General features: G+C 41.3%; 1 protein-coding gene across 2 annotated transcripts in view; it reads left to right on the top strand.

Moving 5' to 3' along the window:
- The window catches only part of rbpjb (recombination signal binding protein for immunoglobulin kappa J region b), a 148,420-nt gene that overhangs the window by 61,370 nt on the left and 62,088 nt on the right, over positions 1–24,962 (top strand). For both annotated transcript variants that reach the window (XM_070870700.1, XM_070870702.1), the window contains one exon: positions 16,834–16,999. In XM_070870700.1, coding sequence (XP_070726801.1) covers positions 16,834–16,999 — 166 coding nt within the window. The remainder of the gene's footprint in view (positions 1–16,833; positions 17,000–24,962) is intronic.

Genomic DNA, 24,962 nt, shown 5'->3' with positions numbered 1-24,962 from the left:
CCGATCATGGACTTGGGTGCACTTCCCTGCCCGCTCCCCATAACCCCTTATCGCTTAAGAAACTGTCGAGCTCTGTCTTAAATTTATTCAATGACCCAGCTTCCACAGCTCTCTGTGGCAGCGAATTCCACAGATTTACAACCCTCCGAGAAGAAATTCCTCCTCATCTCAGTTTTAAATGGGTGGCCCCTTATTCTACGATTATACCTCCTAGTTCTAGTCTCCCCTATCGGTGAAAACATCTTCTCTGCACCCCCTCAATCTTATACATTTCGATAAGATCACACCTCATTCTTCTGAATTCCAATGAGTAGAGCTCCAACCTACTCAACCTTTCCTCATAAGTCAGCCCCCTCATCTCCGGAATCAATCAGTGAACCTTCTCTGATCTGCCTCCAAAGTAAGTATATCCTTTCTTAAATATGGAAACCAAAACTGTACACAGTATTCTAGATGTGGCCTCATCAGTACTCTGTATAAGTAGCATGACTTCCCTGCTTTTATACTCCATCTCCTTTTCAGTAAGGCCAAGATTCTATTGGCCTTCCTGATCATTCAGCCCCTCGAGCCTGCTCCGTCATTCAATAACGTCATGGCTCATCTACCTCAACTCTACTTTCCTGCACTATCCCCATATCCTTTGAACCCTTAATATTCAAAAATCTATCGCTCTCGGTCTTGAATATACTCGATAACTGAGTATCTACAGCTCCCTGGGGTAAAGAATTCTAAAGATTCACCACCATTCAGTGAAGAAATTTCTCCTCATCTCAGTCCAAAATGGCTGACTCCTTATTCTGAGACTGTGACCCCTTGTTCTAGACTCCTCAGCCAGAGGAAACATCCTTCTTGCATCTACCCTGTCAAGCTCTAAAACTTTGTATGTTTCAATGAAATCACCTCTCATTCTTCTACACTCGATAGAAAATAGGCCTAGTCTACTCAATCTCCCCTCATAGGACAATCCCGCCCCCCCCCCCCCCCCCCCCGAACCCCCCGAAAACCCAGGATTCAGTCTGGTGAACCTTGGTTGCACTCCCTATGTGACAAGTATATCCTTCCTTGGGTAAGGAGATCAAAACTGTACATAATACTCCAGGTGTGGTCTCACCAGGGCCCTGTATAATTGCAGTAAGATATCTTTACTCTTATACTCTTATTTTGAACGATAAGGGAGTCAAGGGTTATGGGGAGCGGGCAGGGAAGTAGAGCTGAGTCCATGATCAGATCAGCCATGATCTTATTGAATGGCAGAGCAGGCCCGAGGGGCAAAATGGCCTACTCCTGCTCCTATTTCTTATGTCCTTATGTACTCAAATCCTCTTGTAATAAAGGCCAACATACCATTTGCTTTCTTAATTGCTTGCTGTACCTGCATGTTAACTTTCAGTGATTCATGTACAAGGACACCCAGGTTCCTCTGATCACCAACATTCCCCAATCTCTCACCGTTTAAAAAATACTTGTGTTTTTCTATTTTTTCTACCAAAGTGGATAACTTCACATTTCTCCTCATTATATTCCATTTACCATGTTCTTGCCCACTCACTTAGCCTGTCTATATCTCCTTGAAGTCTCTTTGATCCTCCTCACAACTTACATTCCCACCTAGCTTTCTATCATCTGCAAACTTGGATATATTACATTTGGTCCCCTCATCCAAAGCATTGATATAGATTGTGAATAGCTGGTGCCCAAGCACCGATCCTTGCGGTACCGCACTAGTTTCAGTATGCCAACCTGAAAATAACCTGTTTTCTTTCTGTTAAATAATCCTCAATCCATGCTAGTATAATACCCCCAATCCCATGGGCCCTAATTTTGTTTAATGACCTCTTGTGTGACACCTTATCGAATGCCCTCTGAAAATCCAAATACATCACATCCACTGGTTTCCCCCTTATCTATTCTCCTAGTTACAATCTCAAAAAAACTCAACAGATTTGTCAAACATGATTTCCCTTTCATAAATCAGTGTTGACTCTGCCCAATCCTATTATTTTTTTCTACGTTCCCTGTTACTATGTCTTTAATAATGGATTCTTGCATTTTCCCTACTACTGATGTCAGGCTAACTGGCCTGTAGTCCCCTGTTTTCTCTCTTCTCTCCTTAAATAGCGGGGCTACATTTGCTACTTTCCAATCTGCGTGACTCTAGAATCTATGAAATTTTGGAAGATGACAACCAATGCATCCACTATTTCAATCGCCACCTCTGAATCTTGAAGTGCCGGTCAGTTTCAGAGCAGTAATGACGGCGAACGCTGACAATTCACCATCATTACCACCACAAAATCTGGGCCCAGTAGTTTACCAACAACTAATTTGAAACTAGCTGGCCAGTAATGTCTTGGCTTATACCTGTCTCCTTGCTTAGAGAGGCGCTACATTTGCCACCCTCCAGCCTTCTGGCATAATTTTCATTCGGACAGCATTTTGAAAAGTTATAGGCAGAGCCACTGCTATATCTTCTCTATAATCCTTCGATAGAAACCTGTGATTTGTCTACTTTAGTTTGAATAATGTTTTGTACTTCCAAATTTTGAGTTGAAACCCAACTGATTGTGAGCTGTTGAAAAGTTAGCTTTAATTGTTTAATTGGTTTTCTTAAATAAAACACATCTGTATGGAGGTTGGAAAGTAAGTAAGTAGGCTTTAATGAACTGGGGCAGATGTAGACTCTGCCCTGCCATCTGGTTTATGTTTGGATGGTAGACCTGGACAGTGTTCCTTCCAAAGAGCTAAAAATTGCTATCAACAAGAAACGGTTAGGATTTTAAAAGATCAGTGCCATATGTACTGCAGCTCACCTTGAGTTACCTTCCTGAGGCTGGAAAGCCCATTTCTGTTTGAACCACTTGCCTTCGTTATCCCAGGCTGCATTTTTGGTTTCTATCCTTAAAAGTTGGATTCCTAGTGACATGTGAAAGCATCTGAGGAATTGTGCTGATGTCTGATGTGAGATCAGAAATCTGTTCCATTTATTGTTGTGGAACTTTATATGTGCCTCTTCAATGTATTCACTGGAAGAAGAATCAACCGTTAACTATTATCAACAATGTAGCTCTAATAATCCTTTGCAGGATCATGATTCAATAATGGGAGGCGAGGCTTCCTGCGGATGAAGATTGCTAACTTTGTTCTGAAATTAATCAATTGAGGAAAAGGTGCTTAGAAGCAAGTGTGAATAGATTTGAGTTTTGCATCGATTATAAAATTGAGAACAGGAAATGTTGTAAATACATAGCAGCCTCATCAGCACCTGTGAAGAGAAAGAAACAGGTTGTTTTACATGTAGTCGTTCATTTAAAAACTGAAAGATAAACCTATTATGAAGCTGTCCAGTTAAAACCAGCCAGGTGCAATTGCACTTTGTGTTTACCTGTGAAACTTCGACTTGATTATCCCATTCTGCATGATGGGAAGAGGTTTCACATGGTATCTAGGGGTATTGATTGATTGATAGCTCCATCCAGGTGGAAAGTATTTGGCTGTTTTCTCACCATTCCTGAGCACACAAGATGGAGATTGGAAACTTCATGTTGGCAAATTAAACCTTGTATATAATTACTGATTTCTAGTCTATGTTTAATATGACTAAGGCAGTTAAAGTGTCTTTCAAATTTTTTGTATTTGAGGAGCTGTGTTAGAAATTATGTAATTAAGTGAAATCCTTTGTGTTGGCTTTTTTTTACTGTTTAAACTTTACTTTTAGTAAATCTGATTCTAATGCAAGTCATAGTCTGGTGTTTATTACACTACTGAAAACTAGGGAGGATGTGAGTGGGCTTGTGTTCATTCAGTGACTTAAAGGTGGTTATGTCAAAACACTCGAGCTTTTGCAAAGTATTAGAGGGAGGATAGTGACATGAACATGTACAACAATATGCAGAGTTCAGTGCATACCTTGATGGGTACTAGAAAAACAAGCTGTTGGTACTGAAGCTCTGCACTTTAAATGCTCAATATGGAATGTGTATCCATGTTTGGACCATATTGCACCATTTCTCGTCTTTTGAGGAGGCTCTTAAATTTAATTTTTTTTCGATCAAGGACACTAATAGGCACGTTTTAAAAGCTGTTTAATGTTTTCTTAATTTACTAATAAATTGAGCGTAATTTGACCTGGCAATGCACTCACGTTTCCTGGTGAGTGTTGCTTCTCCCTCTGATGCCCACTGTCAACCCACACTTACCAGTTTTATAATGCTTAACTGGTGGCTAATTTCCTGAGCGAGGGTGGTTAGAGAGGGAAGAGATGCAGGGCCTTTTTGGGCACGAGCTGATTCCAAGGTGGCAAATCTGACTATGGGAGGTTGGAACAGAGTTGAACCTTTGTAATCTGATACCTGAGCAAAGTAAGATGCTTTGAATTGACCCACAAGCGTACTCATTTTTGGGACCTGGGGGGTAGATCTGTCAATTTGGTTCATGGCATATTTTATGGCATACTTTAGGGAAAAAAACTTATCAAAAGTGGCCCATTTTGAGTATAATTTGCACCAGGATCGAAGTTGCACTTAAAGTGGAAATTCTTAGCCATAATTTCCTGGCATTATCCCATGTAAGGTTGCTCAGATTCATATGTTGCCTGGCTTATATAGTGCCATTCTGCAGACCCATATTTTTAACTATTGCTACAGATAAAAGTTGTTTACAGGTAAATATTACACTGGCCTAGATTTTACGGGGCCTTTGTGCCTTGAAGTGCCTCACAAGTTCCGGGTTTCCGCATGTAATTCGCATGCGTGAAAACCCAGAACTTGTGATCTGTCAAGTTTTTCCTTGACAACATACCCATCTGCTACAAATTCACTTTCACTGGTGCACATTTGGCTATTTGCCCAGCAAATACCCACCAAACCCTTACGCCTTTAAAAGCAGGTGTAAGGCCTTCTTTTAACGGTTAAAATAGATGTTAAAATGCATTTTTAAAAATGATTTAAACATTCACTCACATTTAAAATTAGTTTATTTTTCTCCTTTTAAAAATGTTTACATTTATTTTTCAATTTTTTATTTTAAATGGTTAAAGGATATTTTAATTTTTGAACCTGCGATTATTTATTTTTATATCAGTGTTGTGAAATTGTATTTATTAGGTAATTTCTATTATGCTTATGTATACAAATGGAATCCCATAAACATAATGGGAATCCCCCTTTGTGATTGGTCGGTCTGGCCCATATGATCCTGGGGCACTTGCGAACCGCGTATGCTTGCAGGTCCAGGACAGCAGAAAAGTACGGAGTTTTCGGTGGCAAGCCCCTGACCGCAATTTCCAGGCAATTGTATATTACCATAAGATGGTGTTTGGTGTATTTATGTGAGCAATATTATAAAGTTATGATTTCTCGCTGAAAACTGTGGTGGCATTAGCAATTTATTCTAAGTGAATTTAGAATTTGTTTAGGATACCGTTAGAGTGATACTGTAATTTTAAACCCATACTATCCACCACTGCCTTTTGGCCTTTGGCCTTTGATCTGTAATTCTGGAATATCATTATCTCTTCTGTAATCTTAGTTTCAGACCCCTACCTAAAATCTGTCATACTCATAAATCTGGTTTAATGTCAATTTGTGAACACACCTTGGCTGCTGCTCCAGGTGCAAGATGCTGGATACCTTGTTCAGCCCTTCCTGCATCTTACCATCCCTCATCTAGCCATGCCATTTTTCATGCCTCTCCTTTTCCAACATCCAGATCTTGCTCATCCTCTTCCTGATTGACCTATCTTCTCTCCTGATGGCATCCCAGATTAAAATTCCCCTTGAAGAGCACATAAGGAGGCTCATGTGGAGCATAAACAGCGATGTGGACCAGTTGGGCCGAATGATCTGTTTCTGTGTTGTACATTTTATATACCTCATTACATCCTTTGCATTTCATTTGAAATACTTTTTAGCTACCATCCCCATGCCAGCTTCCTCGAGATGTCCTCCTTTCTCTCCCCTCTGCACTGACTTATCCTGGGTAATCCAATCTTCACCTCTACTCTCCTTTCCCTGTCTTGTCCCATTTGATTTCACCCCCATCCTATCCTCTCTCGCATCTTGTCCTTAATTCCCTTACCCATATCATTGGCAATCCTTCAATCTCACCATCTAACGCAGCCTCTCTGCACCTATCGGTTCTAACTGACTACTTACTCATTTCAGTTATCATCAACATTCCCAACCCTCTTCAAATCGCACTTTTTACCATCTGGCCATTGAAAAATCTTTCCGCTAAGTAATTTAGACTTGTACTGTAGAAATTCTTAATGCCTAGCCACGGGCCCTGCTTGTTATGACACCCCTATTGTTGTTTGGCTTAATGCATAACTATCACTGTCTCCCTCCCTTGTTCTCCCCTTGGTACAGCCTGCATCTTCGCTCTGTCCTGTTTTGAAGAGCACAAAATTAAAAGCACCTAGTGCATAATGGATGCTCCCCTCTTTTTTTCTCTCTCACTCTCTCCACCTGAACCACACATTCCAGTGCTTTGCCCTCTTGTATGGCTCTCTCCCCACCTTCACATCATCAGTGACAGGGTCTTCAGCTGCTGCGGTCCTATCCATAGAATTCTTAGCCAAAACCTCAGAACTTATCTTTCTGACCAAACAACTGGCTACCCCTCTTAAGCTGGCTTGGTATTCATTTTCTATACACTTAATCTGTGAAGCACCTTATTACGCTAAGGATTATACACATAGAAGTTGATATGAAAATAAAAACTTTAATGGGTAGAACATTTGTGATCTTTGTTCTATAATCTTGTGGATTGTTTCTGTAATTTTGTCTTATGCCTTGTATGCAAGTTCTACAGTAGTTTGTGTGCAGTTAGTATGTAGTGGATGATCCTACACTTCAATGTTAGTATTTTTATAACTGGGGGCCAACTCTGATGTGTTGCACTCTTTGGAAAAGTTGATCACCAGAATAAGCAGCCTGAATTGCTTACCTCAACAGTATGGTTTCAGGAAAGGGGTTCAGCTTAAGAAACGATAGCAAAATGACTTGCGGTCCTAAATAAGGAAAATGACTCCGGGTTCAGATTGCTAAGGATGTGAAAGTAGACAGAATTGATGCAGTAACCTATTTAGAATGGCTATACTGTGGAGGATAAAATAACAATTATACTCCATTTAAACTTGATCCATTCCATTTTTATCATTTGCATCGGCTGTATATGAAAACCAAAAAAAAATTCTCCTTTTACCCATCCCAATTGTTTTCAAAGAAAACTTAATGGGTTTACTGTAATTGTCGAGCATGCTTAAAGATAAAGACTCAATTTTATATTTTAAATGGACTTGCATTCATATAGCTCTTTTCAATCCTTGATGTCAAGAAAGCACTTCAGTTAATTAAGTACTTTTGAAGTAAAGAAAACCTGATAGCTATTAGTGAACAGCAACCTCACATGAACAAAAATGAGATAAATGGCTACTATTTGTGATGGTTGAGGAATAAATATTGGCCAGGACACAGAACTCCCCTGCTCTTCTTCGAATATTACAATGAGGTCATTTACATCCACCTAAGAGGGCAGATGGGGTGTCATCTACGATAGTGTAGCACTCCCTCACGTACTGAAATATCAACCTAAATTCTGTACTAATGTCTCTGGAATGGGGCTTGAACCCATGACCTTGCAACACATTTACACAAAATGTGACACTTCCTTTTCTTAACAGCAGCAAATTACTCCCTTTGCTCCTGTTGCAACCATAGCACTGCATGAACTGTGTCTATGGTGAAGGCTAAATCCTGAATAGAGTAACAGCATGAGTTGCCAGCATTTAAACCAGGCTCGCAGGTTCGTGGCAGGAATACAGGAGCTGCGACAGCTGCACCTCAACTTCCTGTATCTAAAATGTCTGCACTCACTACTGGCTTGCAGCTTTATTTCCTCCTTTTTCATCTTCAGGAACTTGTCATTGCTTTGTAATCTTCATTCAGTGGAAAGAATTGACAATTGCTTTCTGAACAGGATTTTGCTTGTAGTTGAATATATTCTAACCGTGGTAAGAATAAACCAGTGAGTATAGGAGAGGCTGTGATAGTTAAACATAGAAACATACAAAATAGGTGCAGGAGTAAGCCATTCGGCCCTTTGAGCCTGCACCACCATTCAATAAGATCATGGCTGATCATTCCCTCCGTACCACTTTCCTGCTTTCTCTCCATACCCCTTGATCCCCTTAGCCCGAAGGGCCATATCTAACTCCTCTTGAATATATCCAATGAACTGGCATCAACAACTCTGTGGCAGGGAATTCCACAGTTTAACAACTGAGTGAAGAAGTTTCTCCGCATCTCAGTCCTAAATGGCCTGCCCCTTATCCTAAGACTATGTCCCCTGGTTCTGAACTTCCCCAACATCGGGCACATTCTTCCTGCATCTAACCTGTCCAGTCACGTCAGAATCCTATATGTTTCTTTGAGATCCCCTCTCATCCTTCTAAACTCCAGTGAATAAAGGCCCAGTTAATTCAGTCTCAACTCATATGACAGTACAGCCATCCCTGGAATTAGTCTGGCGAACCTTCGCTGCACTCCCTCAATAGTAAGAACATCCTTCCTCAGATTAGAAGACCAAAACTGAACACACTATTCCAGGTGAGGCCTCACTAAGGCCCTGTACAACTGCAGTAAGACCTCCCTGCTCCTATACTCAAATCCCCTAGCTATGAAGGCCAACATACCATTTGCCGCCTTCACCGCCTGTTGTACCTGCATGCCAACCTTCAATGTCTGATGAACCATGGCACCCAGGTCTCGTTGCACCTCCCCTTTTCCTAATCTGCCATTCAGATAATCTGCCTTTGTGTTTTTGCCCCCAAAATGGATAACCTCACATTTATCCACATTATACTACATCTGCCATGCATTTGCCCACTCACCTAACTTGTCCAAGTCACCCTGCAGCCTCTTAGGGTCCCCCTCACAGCTCTCACCGCCACCCAGCTTAGTCTCATCTGCAAACTTTGAGATATTGCACTCAATTCCTTCATCCAAATCGTTAATGTAACACGAACAGGAGGCAGCATTGTATGTGGACTTCAGCTCGCAAGTAAGACTTGAAGGCACATTGAGTAGGTGAGGACCATGGGAACAGGAGAAAGCCGTGTAGCCCATCGAGTCTGCTCTGCCAATTTTGTTGTCATGGCAGCTTTACTTTAATGACAATTCCTTGCCTTTTCTACAAATATTTCCTAATATTCTATTTCTCAACTACCGGTAAGTATTTATTCTCTATTTTAAGCATTTCAATTAACTTTGCATCCAATCATACAGCACAGATGGAAGTCATTCAGCCCATCGTGCCTGTACCGACTCTTTGAAAGAACTATACTCCCATCCAATCTGAAAAACAACTTTTCACTGCTAGTCACTTTGCTGTGGCCTTCTGGAGCAAGACATTCTACAATGTCCCATTTCTTTGTGAATAGGTTTTCCTGAAAATGCTTTTAATGGGCTTAACTATACTTATAAGAATAGCTCCCATTGCTCTGTATCCCCTACTAGAGGGAAGAAGAGCCATTCTCCAAGTAACCTGTCAATTCCCTTCATTGTTTTAAACAAATTAATCAGTTTATGCCTTAATTAATCTCCTAATGTCCAGCAATATGATCCAAATGTAACCAGTCTCTTTCTCCCAGGTGTTATGATAAATCACTGCTGAATTACTTCTAGGACCATTATGCCCTTTCTAAGGTGTGCCAAATGAGATCTGCCCAACAATCTGTACAATTGTAGTCATTTCTTAGTTTTATTTCTATACCTATTTGTTATGAAGCCCAGCACTAAACAGACTGCCTTGATCAGTTTTTGCATCTATCTTTTAAAGTCTTGAATACCTGAACCCCGAAATCAGTGTGTTCCCTCCTTGGATAGCAGTGACAGGATCGGACCAAGTCAGCATGGATTTACGAAAGGGAAATCATGCTTGACGAATCTTCTGGAATTTTTTGAGGATGTAACTAGCAGAGTGGACAAGGGAGAACCAGTGGATGTGGTGTATTTGGACTTTCAAAAGGCTTTTGACAAGGTCCCACACAAGAGATTGGTGTGCAAAATCAAAGCGCATGGTATTGGGGGTAATGTACTGACGTGGATAGAGAACTGGTTGGCAGAGAGTAGGGATAAACGGGTCCTTTTCAGAATGGCAGGCAGTGGCTAGTGGAGTGCCTCAGTGCTGGGACCCCAGCTTTTTACAATATACATTAACGATTTAGATGAAGGAATTGAGTGTAATATCTGCAAGTTTGCAAATGACACTAAACTGGGTGGCAGTGTGAGCTGTGAGGGAGACGCTAAGAGGCTGCAGGGTGACTTGGACAGGTTAGGTGAGTGGGCAAATGTATGTCAGATGCAGTATAATGTGGATAAATGTGAGGTTATCCACTTTGGTGGCAAAAACACGAAGGCAGAATATTATCTGGATGGCAGCAGATTAGGAAAAGGGGAGGTGCAACGAGACCTGGGTGTCACGGTTCGTCAGTCACTGAAAGTGGGCATGCAGGTACAGCAGGCGGTGAAGAAGGCAAATAGTATGTTGGCCTTCATAGCTAGGGGATTTGAGTATAGGAGCACGGAGGTCTTACTGCAGTTGTACAGGGCCTTAGTGAGGCCTCACCTGGAATACAGTTTTGCTCTCCTAATCTGAGGAAGGACGTTCTTGCTATTGAGGGAGTACAGCGAAGGTTCATCAAACTGATTCCGGGGATGGCGGGATTGTCATATGAGGAGAGACTGGATCAACTGGGCTTTTATTCACTGGAGTTTAGAAGGATGCGAGGGGATCTCGTAGAAAAGTTTAAGATTCTGACGGGACTGGGCAGGTTAAATGTGGGAAGAATGTTCCCGATGTTGGAGAAGTCCAGAATCAGGGGACATAGTCCTAGGATAAGGGTTAGGCCATTTAAGACTGAGATGAGGAGAAACTTCTTCACTCAGAGTTGTTAACCTATGGAATTCCCTGCTGCAGAGAGTTGTTGATGCCAGTTCATTGGATATATTCAAGAGGGAGTTAGATATGGCCCTTACGGCTAAGGGGATCAAGGGGCATGGAGAGAAAGCAGGAAACGGGTACTGAAGGAATGATCAGCCATGATCTTATTGAATGGCGGTGCAGGTTCGAAGGGCAGAATGGCCTACTCCTCCACCTATTTTCTATGTTTCTCTTGCCGCTGCTCCCTCCAATTCCATAGACATTTCTGGTTAAATACTTTACAGAAGTCTGAAGATATGCAGACAAATTTAATGAATTCTTTTCAAAAGAAGGCTCCAGTATATATTTTCTTTCTTCCTACTCCCCATGCCCCCAGCCCCCTTTTGAAAGGGCTATTAGTACATTTAAAGAATGATGACCATCATACCAAAGAATGGTCTTTAATCAAATTATTATTTTAAAACTTTTCTGGCATGGCGAGGTGAAAACTGGAGGATAACGATAAGTCCACCCACTTATTGGGAATCTTGATGATCCTTTTGTCCAAACCTTTGATATTCATTTTCCCAGACCAAATGAAATAGAGGTCGGTCGTCAAGTTTTCATCTTTGCTTTCTTTGAATAATTCCACACACATTTGATCTCCATGTAACTTGTTCTTTAAGTTAGTTATGGTGGATCTCAGCTTATGCATTGCAATTTTGCCATAATTGACATCCAGTTCAGTCATCTCAATTGAGTTAAAGTTGATTCCAGTGGTCTGTTGAGATTTCGTGGAAGTGCTATGTCGTCGTCTTCCTCCTTGCATGTTCTGGTTTGGTGACAGGTACGCCATTATTTTTGACAGGAGCTTCGCTGTGGTGTTTAAAGTCTTTTGCAAGTTTCTTTGTGATCACTCTCTGTCCCTGGAAAACTCTTCTGTACCATTATCCTCAACAGAATTAGTGCACCCATTAATGGCAGACTCAGAGAAAAGCTGTTTGTTTTGACAAAACACATCTTGCATTGACGAGAACTTTATTTTCGTAATACCACTGGGCAAAGCAAAAAATGGCAGTTATCAGTGATACTGAATTTTGTGAACTTTCAGAAGGCATTTGATAGTGTCAGTAGAAATTCGCTATAGTCGATTCTCCATGTATTGGTTACCTCGGAAAGCCATTAGCATGACCATGTGAACGGTACAATATAACAACTGGGATCAGACAAGCCTCCATTTTGTTCCATATACTTTTTGGCATTGCGATTGAAAATCAGGCATTGCATAGACCTGAAATCAAATGTGATAGGAGAAAAAACAATGGAGAATTTTTAAGTTCAATATGCAGGCTGCTCCAATATGGAGCAGAAATGTGGCAACAAAGCCATCCAAAAGAAGCTCGACAGCTTCCAGTGTAGATGCCTAAAAGGATCAAAGTATGCAATGGGAAGCTTGGGTAGAGCAACTTGTTATGCACTCTGAAGGAAATTGTCTGAGGGTTAAGCACAATACTCCATTTTATTGAGTAGTGTGATTAACATCAACATGAAATCACCTCACTTTGACATCCTTTGTTGCATAGGAAAGTAAGAAATGGGAACAGGAGTAGGCCATACGGCCCCTCGAGCCTGCTCTGCCATTCAATAAGATCATGGCTGATCTGATCATGGATTCAGCTCCACTTCCCCGCCCGCTCCCCATAACTGCTTATCCCCTTATCGTTTAAGAAACTGTCTCTTTCTTTCTAAAATGTATTCAATGACCCAGCTTCCACAGCTCTCCGAGGCAGCAAATTCCACAGATTTACAACCCTCAGAAGAAATTTCTTCTCATCTCAGTTTTAAATGGGCGGCCCCGTATTCTAAGATCATGCCCTCTAGTTCTAGTCTCCCCCATCAGTGGGAACATCCTATCCGCATCCACCTTGTCAAGTTCCCTCATAATCTTATACGATTCGATAAGATCACCTCTCATTCTTCTGAATTCCAATGAGTAGAGGCCCAACTTACTCGACCTTTCCTCATAAGTCAACCCCCTCATCTCCAGAATCAACCTAGTGAACCTTCCCTGAACTGACTCCAAAGCAAGTATATCCTTTCGTAAATATGGAAACTAAAACTGGATGCAGTATTCCAGGTGTGGCATCACCAATAGCCTGTATAGTTGTAGCAAGACTTGCCTGCTTTTATACTCCATCCCCTTTGCAATAAAGGCCAAGATTCCATTGGCCTTCTTGATCACTTGCTGTACGTGCAGCACTTTGCAATCTTTCCCCATTTAAATAATAACTTGCTCTTTGATTTTTTTTTCTGCCAAAGTGCATGACCTCACACTTTCCAAAATTATACTCCATCTGCCAAATTTTTGCCCACTCACTTAGCCTGTCTATGTCCTTTTGCAGATTTTTTGTGTCCTCGCATACTGCTTTTCCTCCCATCTTTGTATCGTCAACAAACTTAGCTATGTTACACTCGGTCCCTCCTTCCAAGTCGTTAATATAGATTGTAAATAGTTGGGGTCCCAGCACTGCACCCCACTAGTTACTGATTGCCAACTAGAGAATGAACCATTTATCCCAACTCTCTGTTTTTTGTTAGTTATGCTGTTCTGTTGTTTAATGACCACTGATGAGTAATTTGTAATGAGAAATATTGGAACTATGTACATAAATTAGAACATAAGAACATAAGAAATAGTAGCAGGAGTAGGCCACCTGGCCCCTTGAGCCTGCTCTGCCATTCAATAAGATCATGGCTGATCTGATCATGGACTCGGCTCCACTTCCCTGTCCGCTCCCATAACTCTTCATTCCCCTATCGTGCAAAAATCTGTCTATCTCCTCCTTAAATATATTCAAAGACCCAGCCTCTACAGCTCTCTGGGGCAGAGAATTGCATAGATTTACAACCCTCAGAGAAGAAATTCCTCCTCATCTCAGTTTTAAATGGGCGGCCCCTTATTCTGAGACTACGTTCTCTAGTTTTAGTTCCCCCTATGAGTGGAAATATCCTCTCTGTATCCACCTTGTCGAACCCCCTCATTTATCTTATATGTTTCAATAAGATCTCCTCTCGTTTTTCTCAACTCCAATGAGTATAGGTCCAACCTACTCAACCTATCTTAAATCAACCCCCTCATCTCCAGAATCAACCTCGTGAACCTTCTCTGAACAGCCTTCAATGCAAGTATATCCTTCCTTAAATACGGAGACCAAAACTGTACAGAGTACTCCAGGCATGGCCTCACCAATACTATGTACAGTTGTAGCAGGACTTCTCTGCTTTTGCAATAAAGGCCAACATTACATTTGCCTTCCTGATTATGCAGGTACAGCAAGTATTCACTTTTTGTATTTCATGCACAAGGACCCCCCAGGTTGCTCAGGCAATTTTTCTCCATTTAAATTATAATTTGCTCTTCTATTTTTTCTGCCAAACTGGGTAACCTCACATTTTCCCACAGTATATCCCATCTGCCAAATTTTTGCCAACTCACTTAGCCTGCCTATATACCTTTGCAGATTTTTTGTGTCCTCCTCACAATTTGCTTTCATACCCATCTTTGTATCATCAGCAAACTTGGCTACATTACTCAGTTCCTTCATCCAAGTCATTAATATAGATTGTAAATAGTTGAGGCCCCAGCACTGATCCCTGCGGCACCCCACTAGTTACTGTTTGCCAACCGGAAAATTACCCATTTATCCAGACTCTCTGTTTTCTGTTAGTTAGCCAATCCTCTATCCATGCTAATATATTACCCCCAACCCCGTGAACTTTGATCTTGTGCAGTAACCTTTTATATCCACCCTTGTAGCAAAGCCTAAGCATTTATGTTATCTGGTATCCTTGTAGAGAATTCTGTTTCTGTAAAGTGTTTGAAAAGTGCAGGAAATTTAAAATAAAACTCAACCTTCGGAGACAAGTTTCAAAATCAATATACATTTAAGTAAAACTTAGCGTCCACGTAACCTAGAGTAATTGACTTTTGTAGGTGGGGGGTTGAGCTTGAAGGGCATCGGCACCACACCGGACTGGAAGAACTGAGATGTAAATATACTTAGAATACATACCTAATAGTTAAAAGATACAGCCAGGTGTGACACCTGAGCCTTGCTGTTTAAGCTCCAAATTACAGGTTGTACTGTAGATCATTTTTATTTAAATTTGATGTTTGAACTACTGGCAAAATTGTAACAAACAGCAAGTGGATGTTCTGTGACATTGCTCATCAGGATAGAGGATACAAAGGCCAGGGAGAGTTGGTTAGTAGAGGTGGCCGTAAGGGTCAGTGGGAATGTAAGACACGATGAGCCAGGCACAAGGCAGCTATGCCTTCAGCTGAGTTGGTTTATGCCTGAGTTTCTGGCCTTATGACAGGGACGATGCAATTTTTTTTAACTTGGCACTCCTAGATTAGAGTAGGGTAGACGAAGAGTATGAAGCCTGGAAGAGATGGAGTCGGGGCCAAAAGAGGAGTGAGCCAAAGAACGGGTCCAGAAGCGTGAGGAGGCCAAAGAGCAGGGGAGCTGGGAATCGGAAATGGCTGTTCACCACGGGGGCCCCAGTGGTGAGAAGCCTGCAAGTACACAGCGACTGCAAATTGCCATTGTGAATGTTTATGTAGGCAGTTTTTGTTAAAATTGTTGACATTACTCAAAATGCTGACACATGGAGCTTTACAGGAGGTGCACACATACTGAAGTCTTTTTAACTATAGAGATATGTGTACTATACAGCTGAAGATCGGTATCCTCAAAGTCATGAGGATGGTTGCCAACTACGAAAACACCGGTGAAAAGGTCAAAGGTGTGATAGTCAGATTGTGTGTGGAAAGTCCTGAAGATTAGAGCCACAAGACAGCTGCAGGAGTAAGCAATGCAGTAAGGTCTTGTGGTATCTAGTTAGACGAGTTAAAACAACTCACTGATTTGCACTTTTAAATTTAATCTTTTTATTCATTTGTATCCTGAGTCCAATTTTTTATTAGAATTAATTTGCTTTCGTGGATGTCCAAGGTAGTATATTTTGATTTAGTATTTTATTTAAAAAGTAGTATTAGTAGTTTAAAAGGTAAACTTAATTTTCTTTTCAGCATATTGGTTGACTGTTCTTGTGTGTAACGAGTCATACTTAAAAATTGTTGCTATTGGGATTTGCTGACCTAGGTTATTCGCATTGATTTACTTTGTCACCATGGAGTACATTTACAAATATGCAGTACTGAAGGTTAAAACGTGTGATACAAGCAGCAATAGTGCAGTACATACAAAAAAACGTACAAATTTGACTGGTTGTGTTTAGAGAATAACATTTAAAAATAATACTTGACTAACCGTTCTTTGTGCCAAGCTTCTGACGATTCATTTAGTAAGTTGGTTTGGCAAAGCAATCTGCTTTGCTTTAAAATGTTATAACAGACCTTAGCTGCACTGTATTGTAGAGCCACAAAAGAGTGTGCAATAGTGTTAGTCGTTCAACCAGTAAAAAAAAAATGGCACTTCATTAGTCTGTCGTGATCAGGCAAAACTGCTAAAACGATACATGTGTGCCTGTCAAAATGCTATTGAAATTTTTATTTACACTTAAGAGAAAATATTTGTATGCTATATAGAGTTGCGTCATAGCACTAATTGTTTAGCAACATCAGTAAAGATCAGAGGAAAGTGGTTCGGTAGTATAACTTTCGAAATGTGGTTGAGTGACTGTATTCAATATTTTGACACATTTGAATTGGCTAATGTAAATGCAGATTGTTAACGGTGACGATGTCGGCATTTATTAAGTTGTGGAGATAAGTGGAAGAGACTGATACTAAGTGCCATAGAGTGCGAATGCTAGTCATTTATTTCAATTCAGAGGCTAATATTTTGCACATCAGTTGAAAATTCTTAAGAGTGCTTTATGTTGTAGATTTTTCTGCCCCCCTCCATGTGTATATCTAATGGGCAGTGGATGGAAGAAAAAGAAAGATCAAATGGAACGAGATGGATGCAATGAACAAGAATCACAACCATGTGCATTTATTGGGATTGGAAATAGTGACCAAGAAATGCAGCAGCTTAACTTGGAAGGAAAGGTAGGACAAAAATGTCTTTTACATGATCTAGGATAGTTCTGCACATGCAATCATAACTTGGTATTGCAAGTACTAACATAAACAGTGAGCATTGATTGTATGGATTTAAAGTATACATTGTATATTTTTTATTTGTTTGAAATGCTTTACTGGTAACACAAACCAGATGCAAATGCAGTTCAAATTAACACTTCTTATGATTGTACAGTGCTTTAAGCGATACTTTGGTGAGGTTGGGGCAGCATTCATTCAGCACAATATGGGATAGACTGTGGGCTCTGACCTGCACCATATGTGACTTAGGAACGCTTGGCATTGTTGACCAGAATGAAGAATGTATTTTTCTGTATATATTTTTAAATTAAATTGTGCAAACCTGGAAACTTGGCATCATCATTTTATTTATGTCTAATTTTACTTGAGACTGATTCTCGATCATTAGATGAAACTTGACATTAGGTGGGAAGCTAATAGTTAGGAATGAAAAGTGTAGCAGTTGCCTGATGCAGCTACATGATTTGAGATGGATAGAGTACTCATTTGAAAACAAAACCAACGGTTAAGTCATGGCAGGAGAGCTCGGACACGTGTCATGCTCCTCCTGTGCTATGTGGGAACTCGGACGCTTCCAGTGTCCCTGACGACTACCTGTGCGGGAAGTGTACCCGGCTGCAGCTCCTGACAGACCGCATTGCGGCACTGGAACTGCGGGTGGATTCACTCTGGAGCATCCGCGATGTTGAGGATGACGTGAATAGCACGTTTAGTGAGCTGGTTATACCGCAGGTAAAGGTTACACAGACAGAGAGGGGATGGGTGACCAGCTGGAAGAGCAGTGCAAGGAAGGTGGTGCAGGGGTCCCCTGCGATCATTCCCCTCCAAAACAGATACACCGCTTTGGGTACTGTTGGGGGAGATGACTCATCAGGGGAGGGCAGCAGCAGCCAAGTTTGTGGCACCGTGGGTGGCTCTGCTGCACAGGAGGGCAGGAAAAAGTGTGGGAGAGCTATAGTGGTAAGGGATTCTATTGTTAGGGGAATGGATAGATGTTTCTGTGGCCATAATCGAGACTCCAGGATGGTATGTTGCCTCCCTGGTGCAAGGCTCAAGGATGTCTCAGAGCGGCTGCAGGACATTTTGGAGGAGGAGGGTGAACAGCCAGTTGTCATGGTGCATATAGGTACCAACGACATAGGTTAAAAAAACAGGATGAGGTCCTACAAGATGAATTTAGGGAACTAAATTAAATTTAAAAGTAGGACCTCAAAGGTAGTAATCTCAGGATTTCTACCAGTGCCACGTGCTAGTCAGAGTAGGAATCGCAGGAAAGTTCAGATGAACATGTGGCTTGAGGAGTGGTGCAAAAGGGAGGGATTCAAATTCCTGGGACATTGGAACCGGTTCTGGGGGAGGTGGGACGAGTACAAACTGGACGGTCTGCACCTGTGCAGAACCGGAACCAATGTCCTAGGGGGGAGTGTTTGCTAGTGCTGTTGGGGGGGGTGGTTAAACTAATATGGCAGGGGAACCGATGCAGAGAGACAGAGGGAAGTAGAATGGGGGCGGAAGCAAAAGATAGAAAGAAGAAAAGTAAAAGTGGAGGGCAGAGAAACCCAAGGCAAAAATCAAAAGGAGCCACATTTCAGCAAAATTCTAAAGGGGCAACGTGTGTTAAAAGACAAGCCTGAAGGCTCTGTGCCTCAATGCAAGGAGTATTTGTAATAAGGTGGACGAATTAACTGCACAGGCAGCAATTAACGAATATGATATAATTGGCATCATGGAGACATGGCTCCAGGGTGACCAAGGCTGGGAACTCAACGTCCAGGAGTATTCAACATTCAGGGACGATAGACAGAAAGGAAAAGGAGGTGGGTAGCGTTGCTGGTTAAAGAGGAAATTAACGCAATAGTAAGGAAGGACGTTAGCTTAGATGATGTGGAATCTGTATGGGTGGAGTTGCGGAATACCAAAGGTCAGAAAACGCTAGTGGGAGTTGTGTACAGACCACCAAACAGAGGTTGGGGACAGTATCAAACACAAAATTAGGGATGCGTGCAATCAAGGTATAGCAGTTATCATGGGCGACTTTAATCTGCATATAGATTGGGATAACCGAACTGGTAGCAATACGGTGCAGGAGGATTTCCTGGAGTGTATTGGGGATGGTTTTCTAGACCAATATGTCGAGGAACCAATTAGAGAGCTGGCCATCCTAAACTGGGTGATGTGTATTGAGAAAGGACTAATTAGCAATCTTGTGCGAGGCCTCTTGGGGAAGAGTGACCATAATATGGTAGAATTCTTTATTAGAATGGAGAATGACACAGTTAATTCAGAGACTAGGGTCCTGAATTTAAGAAAAGGTAATTTCGATGGTATGAGACGTGAATTGGCTAGAATAGACTGGCAAATGATACTTAAAGGGTTGAAGGTGGAAAGGCAATGGCAAAATTTAACAATCACATGGATGAACTTCAACAATTGCAAATCCCTGTCTGGAGTAAAAATAAAACGGGGAAGGTGGCTCAACTGTGGCTAACAAGGGAAATTAAGGATAGTGTTAAATCCAAGGAAGAAGCATATAAATTGGTCAGAAAAAGCAGCAAACCTGAGGACTGGGAGAAATTTAGAATCCAGCAGAGGATGACAAAATGCTTAATTAGGAGAGGGACAATAGAGAATGAGAGGAAGCTTCCTGGGAACATAAAAACTGATTGCAAAAGTTTCTATAGATATGTGAAGAGGAAAAGATTAGTGAAGACAAACGTAAGTCCTTTGCAGTCAGATTCAGATGAATTTATAATGGGGAACAAAGAAATGGCAGACCAATTGAACAAATACTTTGGTTCTGTCTTCACGAAGGAAGACACAAATAACCTTCCGGAAATACTAGGGGACCGAGGTTCTAGTGAGAAGGAGAAACTGAAGGAAATCCCTATTAGGCGGGAAATTGAGTTGGGGAAATTGGGATTGAAGGCCGCTAAATCCCTGGGGCCTGATAGTCTGCATCCCAGAGTACTTAAGGAAGTACAGTCTATCGACTCTGGATCCGTTCTTATGGACTGGAGGGGAGCTAATGTAACACCACTTTTTAAAAAGGAGGCAAAGAGAAAACGGGTAATTATCGACCGGTTAGCCTGACATCATTAGTGGGGAAAATGTTGGAATCAATTATTAAAGATGAAATAGCAGCGCATTTGGAAAGCAGTGACAGGATCGGTCCAAGTCAGCATGGATTTATGAAAGGGAAATCATGCTTGACAAATCTTCTGGAATTTTTTGAGGATGTAACTAGTAGAGTGGACAGGGGAGAACCAATGGATGTGGTGTATTTGGCTTTCAAAAGGCTTTTGACAAGGTCCCACACAAGATTGGTGTGCAAAATTAAAGCACATGATATTGGGGGTAATGTACTGACGTGGATAGAGAACTGGTTGGCAGACAGGAAGCAGAGAGTCGGGATTAATGGGTCCTTTTCAGAATGGCAGGCAGTGACTGGTGGGGTGCTGCAGGACTCAGTGCTGGCACCCCAGCTATTTACAATATACATCAATGATTTGAATTAAGGAATTGAGTGTAATATCTCCAAGTTTGCAGATGACACTAAGCTGGGTGGTGGTGTGAGCTGTGACGAGGAGGCTAAGAGACTGCAGGGTGACTTGGACAGATTAGGTGAGTGGGCAAATGCATGGCAAATGCAGTAAAATGTGAATAAATGTGAGGTTATCCACTTTGGTGGCAAAAACACGAAGGCAGAATATTATCTGAATGGCAGCAGATTGGGAAAAGAGGAGGTGCAACAAGACCTGGGTGTCATGGTACATCAGTCATTGAAAGTTGGCATGCAGATACAGCAGTCGGTGAAGAAGGCAAATGGCATGTTGGCCTTCATAGCTAGGGGATTTGAATATAGGAGCAGGGAGGTTTTGCTGCAGTTGTACAGGGCCTTGGTGAGGCCTCATCTGGAATATTGTGTTCAGTTTTGGTCGTCTAATCTGAGGAAGGACGTTCTTGCAATTGAGGGAGTGCAGCGAAGGTTCACCAGACTGATTCCCGGGATGGCAGGACTGACATATGAGGAGAGACCGGATCAACTGGACCTGTATTCACTGGAGTTTAGATGGACGAGAGGGGATCTCAGAAACATGTAAAATTCTGAGAGGACTGGACAGGTTAGATGCAGGAAGAATGTTACCGATGTTGGGGAAGTCCAGTACCAGGGGACACAGTCTAAGGATAAGCGGTAAGCCATTTAGGACTGAGATGAGGAGAAACTTCTTCACTCAGAGAGTTGTTAACCTGTGGAATTTTCTACCGCAGGGACTTGTTGATGCCAGTTCATTGGATATATTCAAGAGGGAGTTAGATATGGCCCTTATGACTAAAGGGATCAAGGGGTATGGAAAGAAAGCAGGAAAGGGGTACGGAGGTGAATGATCAGTCATGATCTTATTGAATGGTGGTGCAGGCTCGTGAGTAGGTGGCTTACTCCTGCACCTATTTTCTATAACAGCATTTGAAACAAAGTCTTGTATGTGGTTTGTTTGTGGTTCATTGAATAGAACAGGTACAAAAAGCAATCAAAAGGTGAATGGAATGTTGGCCTTTATCTCAAGGGGGCTGGATTACAAAGGGGAAGGAAGTAATGCTTCAGTTGGATAGAACCTTGGTCAGACCTCATCTGGAGTACTGCGTTTGGTTTTGGGCACTTCACTTCAGGAAGGATATATTGGCACTGAATTGGATGCAGTGCAGATTTACCAAAATGATACCATAACTTGCAGATTTAAATTATGAGAACAGGTTGCATAAACTAAGCTTGTATTCCCTTGATTAAAGAAGTTTGAGGGGTGATCTGATCAAGGTGTTGAAACGTTAAAAGGATTCGATAGGGTAGATGCAGAGAAACTATTTCCTCTGGTGGGGGAACCAGGGGCACATAATCTTAAAATTAGAACTAGGTCATTTAGGAGGGAAATGAGGAAGCACCCTTTCACAGGGTAGTTGGAATTCTTTTTCCCACAATGCTGTGGATGCTGGTACAATTGGAGCTTTCAAAACCAAGATCGACAGATATTTTTTACTTAGAGATTTCAAGGGATATGGATATGGAGTTAAGGCACAGATCAACCATGATAGAATTAATCAGGCATGAGGGGCCTGCTCCTATGAATCTGAATGTAATTATTTGTTCAACCTACACATACTAATCGATACTTCCTTTTAAGAAGTTCCTGCTTCAAACAACCAGGTGACCAACCCCTAAGTTGTTGGGTAAACATAGCTTTATTAGGACACGTGTTCTCTATTTCCTATCACTTGCAGCTAATCTATTGTCTCCCACAGAGGGGTGTTTTGGTGCTATTTTACTTCTGAAAATGGTTCATATTTCTACAGCTAAGGAGTTAAATTTTATTTGTAATTTTTTAATTCATTCATTGGCCTGCCCTAATTGCCCTCAAGAAGGTGGTGGTGAGCCGCCACCTTGAATACAGGTGAGTGGCTTGCTCGGTCAGTTCAGAGGGGCAATTTAGAGTTAACCACATTGCTGTAGGTCTGGAGTCTCATACAGGCTAGACCAGGTAAGGACATCAGATTTCCTTCCTTAAAGGGCATTAGTGAACCAGATGGGGTTTTATGACAATCCGGTAGTTTCATGTTCACCATTACTGATACTAGCTTTTTAATTCCAGATTTATTTAATTGAATTTACACAGCTTTAATGGTGGGATTTGAACCAAGAAACTACTTATGCAGTTTTGAAGAATTTATCTACGAATCATTCATCCAGGCTTCTGGATTACTAGTCCGTTAACATTACCACTATGCTACCGTACCCCTATTTATTTGTAATGCCAGTTTTTATTTATTTTTTTTCAGCATTTTTTTCGGCAGCCCAGCATGAGGCTTAACTATTTCAATTCCTTGTTCAGAGGAATGTTCAAATTCCTCCAGCGGAGTTGTTGAAACACCTGTGCTTGAGTTCAAGGGTTGATTTGAAGTTACCACTCCAGATCTTTATGGCTTCATGCCAGGCACATTAGGTAAAGTTTATGCATCGCTGTCTGAACTTAATTTGTTGACAAATTGGTCAGAGGGATGGAAGTCAAGTGTGAGCAAATGTGAATAACATAAGCCAGGTAGTGAAGTTTCTTCAACAGTTGGCCCTTAATGTCCCAGATGCAGGGACCAGGTGGGTAACCCAGGATAATATAATGTTGCTTCGCTTGCCGCAGAATCTTGGGCGTTATTATTATTTACCAGAGAGGCTGATGGTATATATCTCAAAATGGATTCCCGAAGAATCTGGTTGCGACGAGGCTAGAAAGCATTGAGGAAGCAACAGCAAAGTCTGCTGGATGCCCTTAACTACAAAATCAAGGTGTTCCTGTTAAACTTGTTCAGTACTGTAGTTTGACCGCTATTGGTGTGCCGTTTTAGGCATCCCAATGCAGGAAGAAAATAAAAGCCATGGAAAAGGTGCAGCATAGGTTCAGCTCAGATGTTTCTAGGAATCAAAGTTACAGTTCTGAGGAAAAGTTTAGAGCTTTGTCATTGAGCCTGAGCAGGTTAGGGGGTGATAGAGGCCTTTAAGATTCTGAAGGGTTATGATTCGGTAAGTTTCCACTGGTCAATGAGATGTTAACTAGGGTGCAAAGATAATTACAAAGCATGAAAGAGGAGTATCAGAAAAAAAATTACATGGAGGATGGTTAGAATGTGTTGAAGCACTCCACAAATTCTTCAAAAGTGCATGAGTAGTTTCTTAAAGAGCAATATTGAAAACACGCAAGAGAATGGGTTTAGGCTAGGTGGCCCGTGGAGAGAAATTCCAGCATAGATTTGATTAGCTGAATATGCTGTAACATTTTATAATTTGAAGTATCCCAGATTTTTCCCTGTGGAGTTTCAATTTCAATGAATGAATGAGGAAAATCATACTGAAAGTAATCTAATCTTGGTTTCAAAAATGTAAGCAATCATGTATGTTTTTCTTCTCTAGGCTTTTAAAATGCTTACAAATATTTGCTACTGTGGTACTATAGTGACATGCCTGGTTAATCAGTGAACTGCAAAAAAGGTGATACAAATTCCAGTTTACAGCTAATTAGAGATGTTGCTGCAATGAAATCTTTTTGAAAAGTAAGTTCATGGATGTCAGGATAGTGTCTGAAATGGTAGACCTTTAAATTTCAGAACTGTTCTGAAGACATGGATGTAGTACTTGTATGCAGATATCTTGTGCCACTGAACACATTTTCAATATTCCCAGAATTTGAATTGTGACATTAGCAGGTACCTGGACAGTTGTTGTGTGCTTCAGGCACTTGCTGGATGGGCAGGCTTGCCCTGCCTTCTTGGCTAATGTGTTTCAATAAAATGGCATTGCTTTTTCCCATTTCTGTAGCAAGGTGAATTCAAAGATTACTGAGGAGAGGCAGAGGTAGCCTCCAATAGGCTCTGATAATTGGTTTGCTGTACCTTAAATACGAAAAGGTAGCATCGCCACTATTTCCATGGCTGAGTTCAATGGCAGGGATGCTATTTCAGTAAAGACCAGTAATTGAATCTGGTAGTGTCTAGTCTATGTGGCTTTGTTCTAAGTCGGGGCAGTGTCTTTACCCATTAGATGGGAGAGACCTGTTTATTATTTTGATAGCATTAAATATGAGGGTTCAAATGCTGTCTGCTTTCCTCGTTTTCAAATGTATCTGTAACAGGAAAATAGGTTTGAACCCACGTATTTAATTCAGGAAAAAGCCATGGAGTCAATGAATTGTTAATTTGCATAGACAAAACAGGCATCTACTCAAAAAAATTCATGTCTTTTCTACAATACAAAATTGTCTTGATTATTCTGACAAACGGTCATCGACCTGAAACGTTAACTCTGTTTTTCTCTCCACAGATGCTGCATGACCCGCTGAGATTTCCAGCATTTTCTGTTTTTATTTCAGAT

The sequence above is a fragment of the Pristiophorus japonicus genome, chromosome 2, assembly GCF_044704955.1.
Source record: "Pristiophorus japonicus isolate sPriJap1 chromosome 2, sPriJap1.hap1, whole genome shotgun sequence".
Classification (NCBI taxonomy): Eukaryota; Metazoa; Chordata; class Chondrichthyes; family Pristiophoridae; genus Pristiophorus; species Pristiophorus japonicus.
The sequence above is the reverse complement of the archived record's forward strand: the minus strand, read 5'-3'. Positions and strand labels throughout refer to the sequence as shown.